General features: G+C 43.3%; 1 protein-coding gene across 1 annotated transcript; it reads right to left on the bottom strand.

Annotated features, from left to right (window-relative positions):
- Positions 1-754: 754 nt before the first annotated feature.
- On the bottom strand, positions 755-6,028 carry LOC117552139. Its single transcript, XM_034225391.1, has one exon. The coding sequence runs from the start codon at positions 5,344-5,346 to the stop codon at positions 2,617-2,619; it is 2,730 nt and encodes a 909-aa protein (XP_034081282.1). The 5' UTR covers positions 5,347-6,028; the 3' UTR covers positions 755-2,616.
- Positions 6,029-6,739: the final 711 nt, after the last annotated feature.

The raw sequence follows: 6,739 nt of genomic DNA, 5'->3' as shown, positions 1-6,739 counted from the left end.
CCTTACCGCAACTTCTTTAGTTCCTCGCTTACAAAACCTTTATTTAAGTTATACCATCTCTATGTTAGATAGAATTTGTGCACTCTGATGCAACCCTTCCAAACTGTTTCTCTTACTATAGATAGTAGACCATGACTGTACTATTCAGCACCTGTAACGTCGCTGTCTGATTTCTAATACAATATTTGCATGACTTCTTTACCCTGCTTTCCTCTTTATTTTGTGAGTCACCATTCTCTGGTAGCCTGAATGTTTCAAACCTTTCTTTTATTTGGTCTAGGCCCAAAACTGTTTTCCTTCAACTTTTTAAGGTTTGAATATGTATTTTATTGTCTTTATCCCAATTACGTATTCATTGACAGTGTAATACACTTTGTTGCAGTCTCACAAACAATGATACAACCCTTCCAAATTATAACTCTTACTATAGAAAGTAGACCACAACCTTACTATTCAGTGCCTGTTTCATCGCTCTCTGATTTCTAAAACAAGTTCTCATTCATAACACTCCGTTCGATGTCTCACTATGGGATGCGCCTCATCGCGGAGCAAACAGAAGCATCAATCTCATTACGCCAATCCTGATTGGCTGGTGATCTTGACGTCAGCATCAGGGAATCCACCCCCTATAAGTAGCTTGCGCTACGTCGCATGCGTCATTCAAACACCTCTTCTCGCTTCAGAGCACATCTCGATGGTAGCCGGGCTAGCTTAACAGTCCACAGACTGAACCCAAAGCTAACTTTCGGTCGACGGGCGCTCACCGGCTACTCTTCTGCTTCGCAAGAAGACTGTTAATGCTAACACACCAGTTAGTATTACAATCGACCTCGCCGTTTCTTTCCTCGGAAATTAAGGTAAGTGTAGCTCTTTTCACGACACAGACACAGGTCGGTTCTTTAAAACGGGCGTTTATTTCTTGGGAGTTTTCATCCTGTAGCCTTCCCTCTTCCGTTACGCCGTGAGAACTCCGTGTTACTCCTTTTAATTAAGGCAACTTCGTTACGTCATTTACACTCCCACCAAATCACTCATTAACTCAAATGTGGGATTTCGTTCAAACAAAATGCAAAGAAACAGTCAAGTGTTTTCAGTGTGTATGACTATACTCTCATGTATGGGACTTAAGTGGCCTGAAGTAAGGTGACTACCTTATGAATAGGTCTTTCGAGGTAGACTAGTCTAGTGTGTGGTTTTCCTTTATCAAGTGTAGTGTTACTGACTAGTAACTTTAGCTTTCGCACCAAGCCGTCTGTTCCAGGGTGAGTTTCTACAACTCTGGCGAGCTTCCACTCATTTCTTGGTAGGTTGTCGTCTCGCAGAATGACAATGTCATCTACTTGTGAATTTTGTGATGCCTTTGGCCATTTCTGCCGCTGTTGGAGGTTTAGCAGGTATTCTCGTTTCCATCTTCGCCAGAACTCATTGGCTAAGAACTGCACTCTTCTCCATCTCTTGCGCAGATAGAGGTCTTCTTTACAGAACTCTCCAGGAGGGGGCAGAATAACTGATGACTTCATGGTTATTATGTGGTTGGGAGTGAGAGGCTCTGGACCAGTAGGATCGTGGAGGTGTTCAACACTTAACGGCCTGCTGTTAATTATTGCCATTGTTTCGTAAAGGAATGTTCTCAGAGTTGTGGTGTCTAGTCTGCTTGCAGACTTGTCTAACATGACTGTCAGAATGCTTCGAATCGTTCTGATTTGGCGTTCCCAGACTCCTCCCATATGGCTTGCTGAAGGAACATTCATTACAAATTCGCAACCAATTGCTCGTTGACGTTCCTGATCCATTCCTTTGAGCAACTCAGAAAACTCCCTCTTGGCACCAATGAAGTTTGTTCCTTGGTCTCATCGTAATTGGCGCACAGGTCCTCTGATTGCTACCATTGTTCGAAGTGCATTCATGAAGGCATCTGTCGTCAAATCGTCTAGCGTCTCTATATGCACCGCTCTGGAGCATAGGCAGGTAAACAACAATCCATATCGTTTTACCTCCTTTCTTCCTTCCTTCACAATAAAGGGACCAAAACAATCTATACCGCAGTAAGTAAACGGAGGGGATGTCTCGGTTCTGTCCTCTGGCAGATCGGCCATTTGTTGAGTCTCTGTGGTTCTTCTGTATTTCCTACATTTTACACACTTGTAGATGTGTGATGAAACTACATTTCCACATCCCAGGATCCATATTCCATTCGCACGTACCTCATTCATTGTCATGCCTCTTCCTTGGGGATGTACACGCTCATGATGATGTTTGACGAGCAAGGTGGACACATGAGCTTTCTTCGGAAGTATTGCAGGATGTTTTATGTCATGATGTAAGGCTGATTGAGATAGCCGTCCTCCCACCCTAAGAACATTGTTCTTGTCCAGGAAGGCATTCAACAGGTGTAGCTTGTTGTGCTTGTTCAAGGTGCTTCCCTTTTGAAGCTGAACTGTTTTAATTTCTTCGGTGAAGGCCTCTTCTTGCACCAGCTTGATAATAAAGATTTCTGCTTCTCTTCTTTCTGCAAGGTTAGTTGCTTCATTAGTTCTTGGCTGAAGTCTCCTGGATTCTCTGACAAATCTCTTGAGTCTTGCGACAGCTCTCACTGTCCTGAACCAGTCAAAAAACTTAGAGAAGCGGTTCAACAGTGAATTTTCTTCCTGTGTGAACATGAACTTTGCGAAGTTCAGGATCGTCTGTTTCCACTGCTCTCACCTTCTCTTCACATGGAAGGTTCAGCTGGAAAAGAAAGTCAGGTCCTTTTAGCCAGTTAGACTCTTTGAGCTGAACTGCGCTCAGCCCCCTTGAGGCGTAGTCGGCTGGGTTATTTTCAGAGCTAACATGTCGCCATTGTTCAGGGTTGGTGCTAGATCTTATGCGCTGGATACGGTTGGCAACAAACGTGTGGAACCTCTTGGCATCGTTGTTCAAGTAACCAAGGACTACCTTTGAGTCAGTCCAGTAATATTCTTGCAGGTTTTCAATCTCCAGCTCGCGTTTGATGACATCACCATTGCGTACTGAAGTCACAGCTGACGACAACTCAAGTCTTGGGATAGTCGTTAGTTTGGTAGGGGCTACTCTTGCCTTCCCCATGATGAGTGAGCAATTGATCTGACCTGTTTTGCTTATAGCTCTGAGGTAAGAGCATGCACCGTAGCCGTTGGTACTTGCATCTGAAAAGTTGTGCAGTTCATATTGTTTGACCTCGCCAAAGCTTGATGGAAGATAACATCTTGGAATTTTTAGGGTTGCCAAGTGAGATAAACCTCTAAGCCATGACTCCCATTGTGGCAGGATATGAGCAGGGAGAGCTTCGTCCCAGCTCATTCTGTCCCGACATAGAGTCTGAAGGATTTGTTTTCCGAGGAGCACAAAGGGGGCCACAAATCCAAGAGGATCAAAGAGAGAGGCAACGGTTGAGAGAACTCCCCTCCTTGTCAGTGGATTTTCCTTAACCACAACTCTGAATTGGAATTCATCTGCTTCAACACACCACTGAACTCCAAGTGCTCGCTCAATATGAAGTTCTCCAAGAGTTAAGTCTAGATCCTTGTTTTTGGCAAGTTCTTCAGGTGGTATTGCGGCAATCACCTCTTTGTCGTTGGATACGAACTTGTGAAGATGAAGATTTCCTGTTCTGCACAAGGCTCTTGACTCTTCAACAAGACAGATGGCTTCAGCCGGTGACCTTACACTTATTAGGCCATCGTCCACATAGAAGCTTCTCTGTATAAACTTGATGGACTCTTCACTGAACTTCCCATGACCCTGGGATGCCAGGTGTTTGAATCCAAAGTTGGAACAGCCAGGGGATGACGCTGCTCCAAACAGGTGCACTCTCATCCTATATACTGAAGGTTTTGAGTCCAGGTCGCCTTTGTCCCACCAGAGAAACCTTAGGTAGTTTTGATGTTCCTTTGTGACATGAAATTGGTGGAACATCCGTTCAACATCGCACATTATGGCTACCGGACCCTTTCTAAATCTACATAACACTCCAATGAGCGTGTTTGTCAGGTCGGGACCAGTCAAGAGATGATCGTTTAGAGAGGTTTCTTGGAAACGTGCTGAACAATCAAAAACCACACGGATTTTTCCGGGTTTGTGGGGGTGGTAGACTCCGTGGTGCGGAATGTACCATGATATTTGGTTGTTGAGTTCAGACTCTGGAACCTTCTCAGCATCGCCTCTGGTTATTATGTCATTCATGAAATGAACGTAATCCTTGTAATACTGTTCATTTCTCCTTAGTCGTCTTTCCAATGAGATCAGTCTGTGAACTGCAGATCGTTTATTGTCAGGGAGATGAGGGTTATCCGATTTGAAGGGAAGAGGGAGTTCATAGTGGCCGTCTTCTCTTTGGCGGATACCTTCCTTCACTTTAGACAAGAAGAGAAGGTCCTCCTGAGACACTTGGTTATCATCTGTAGTGTGTTCAGTGAAATCCGACTCGAGAACCTTGAGTATGTCTGTTGGATGGATCTCTTTGACTTGAGTTCTGCACACAAAGTGTACTTCTCTCTTCAGCTGAATTGCTGGCTGGACAGCAGGTGTTACTTGTCGCACTACGATTCTGTGACTAGTTCCTATTGTGTCACAGTAATCCTTTGCTGGATTCGAGCAACCGACGATACTCCAGCCAAGATCCGTCCGCTGTGCATATGGATAATTGTCTTTACCGGATAAGATCTCTCTTGGAAGAAGGGCTTGCTGACAGTTATATCCGATTAAAAGACCTACTTCGCAATCCAATGGTGGTGGAATCTTGTCTGCCAACTGTTCCAAATGTGGCCATTTTAGAGCTGTCTCTGAGGTAGGAATGTGTGACCTGTCAACTGGAATGAACTCTCTTGTGAAAAGAGGTGGCAAAGGAATCATTTTTTCCAGGTCGTATCCCCTCACTTGAAGTTCTGTCAGTTTCTGACAGGGTATGACTGTTGACTTTGTTGACATTGTAGATAGCCGCAAACGAACATTTTCTTTGTTTGTGTCAAGATTTTGGGCCACTTCATCTAGAATGAAAGTCGTGTCACTCTGTGTGTCCAAGAGTGCGTAGACAAGAACTTCTTGTTCTGGCTGTTTTGTGGATGAGACCCAGACTGGTATGATTGCGGACGTTTGTGTGCTTGGGCCTTCTTGTATGACTCTGTTGGTGGTTGCAGCGATTTCTTTGGTGTCTGTTTTGTCCTTTGAGATGTCGTCTCCATTAAAAGGTTGTTGACATTTTGCCTTTGAACTTGTCGTCATGCAAACACGTTGGATGTCTCCTCTGACACTTTTCACATGTGCTTTTGTCATTGCACGCCTTTGACTGATGACCAGTATGCAAACATCCAAAGCATAGCCTTTCTGCATACACAAACTTGATGCGATCTTCAACTGTCTTTTCTACAAACTTTCTACACTTTGGGAGGACATGTCCTGTTCCTTTGCAGAAGATGCATGTTGGGATGCTACTTTGTGTTGTGTTTGTGGACAGTGTCTTTGCTTGAATAGTTTGGCTTCTTGGATTCTTTGTTTTTTCACTTTCGACACTCCTGATAGCTTGTATCGAGGATATGGGATCACATGCGAGATCTGCTTCCTTTGATATGAAATCTACAAACACTTTGAATGGTGGGTAACCACCATTTGCCTCCATTGCTTTTCGGTTCCAGCCGGATACCAACCAATCTGGCAGTTTCATCAATATTTGTTGACTCTCGTTGCAGTCATTCAGTACTTCTAATGTCTTAATGTGGGGCATTGCAGCCTCACAGCTCTTAAGGAAGTCTGCAAATTCTCTTAGTTCGCTGCCATCTTTAGAGCTTATCTTTGGCCATCCATGTAGCTTGTCTCTGAAGGACTTCCCAATAATAAATGGGTCTCCAAAACGTTTTTCTAACAGCTGCCAGGCAGAGTCATATGCTGCTTCGGTGCCTAACAGGAAGAATCCTTCTACTGCTTTCTTTGCAGCACCTCCTATATACTTTCTAAGGTAATACAGTTTTTCATTCTTTGGAATGTTTTTCCTGTCTATTAAAGTTTCAAAGGATAGTTGCCAGTCTTTGAATTTCAAAGGATCTCCTGTGAATAATGCAGGCTCTGGTGTTGGAAGGTGATTTGCAAAGAATAGATTTCAAAATACTGCTGCTGGTTTATAAAGCACTGAATGGTTTAGGCCCAAAATACATTTCTGACCTCCTGCTAAATTATGAACCATCCAGATCTCTCAGGTCTTCAGGGACTGGTCAGCTTTCTGTCCCCAGAGTCAGAACTAAACATGGTAAAGCAGCGTTCAGTTATTATGCTCCAAATATCTGGAACAAACTCCCAGAAACCTGCAGGTCCGCTGCAACTCTTACTACTTTTAAATCCAGGCTGAAGACTTTTCTTTTTGTCGCTGCTTTTAATTGAACTATTCATATCTTAGACTGCACTGTAACTTTTATCCATGTACTTTTTTCTTTTAATGTTTAATTGCACTGTAACTTTTATCCATGTATTTTTTCTTTTAATGTTTATTTTATTAGCTTTTCTTTTTAATGACTGATTTTAAATGCCATTTTCTTAATCTCTTTCATTTTTTGTAAAGCACTTTGAATTGCCTTGTGTTGAAAAGTGCTATATAAATAAACTTGCCTTGCCTTGCCTTGCCTATTGCTTCTGCTAGTATTTTAACCAAGTCAGCACTATTCTGCATCTGAGCTAAGGGCATTGAGGTTGGTAGAGCTTGTTGTACTTGCTGTGGACTGTGGAGACTATAAGC

The sequence above is a fragment of the Gymnodraco acuticeps genome, unplaced genomic scaffold (genome assembly GCF_902827175.1).
Source record: "Gymnodraco acuticeps unplaced genomic scaffold, fGymAcu1.1, whole genome shotgun sequence".
Taxonomy (NCBI): domain Eukaryota; kingdom Metazoa; phylum Chordata; class Actinopteri; order Perciformes; family Bathydraconidae; genus Gymnodraco; species Gymnodraco acuticeps.
This window is presented reverse-complemented; position numbering and strand designations above follow the sequence as displayed.

Excerpts from the sequence above, each read along its gene's own strand:
- LOC117552139 (XM_034225391.1), bottom strand. The coding sequence starts at position 5,346 with ATGCAGAAAGGCTATGCTTTGGATGTTTGCATACTGGTCATCAGTCAA.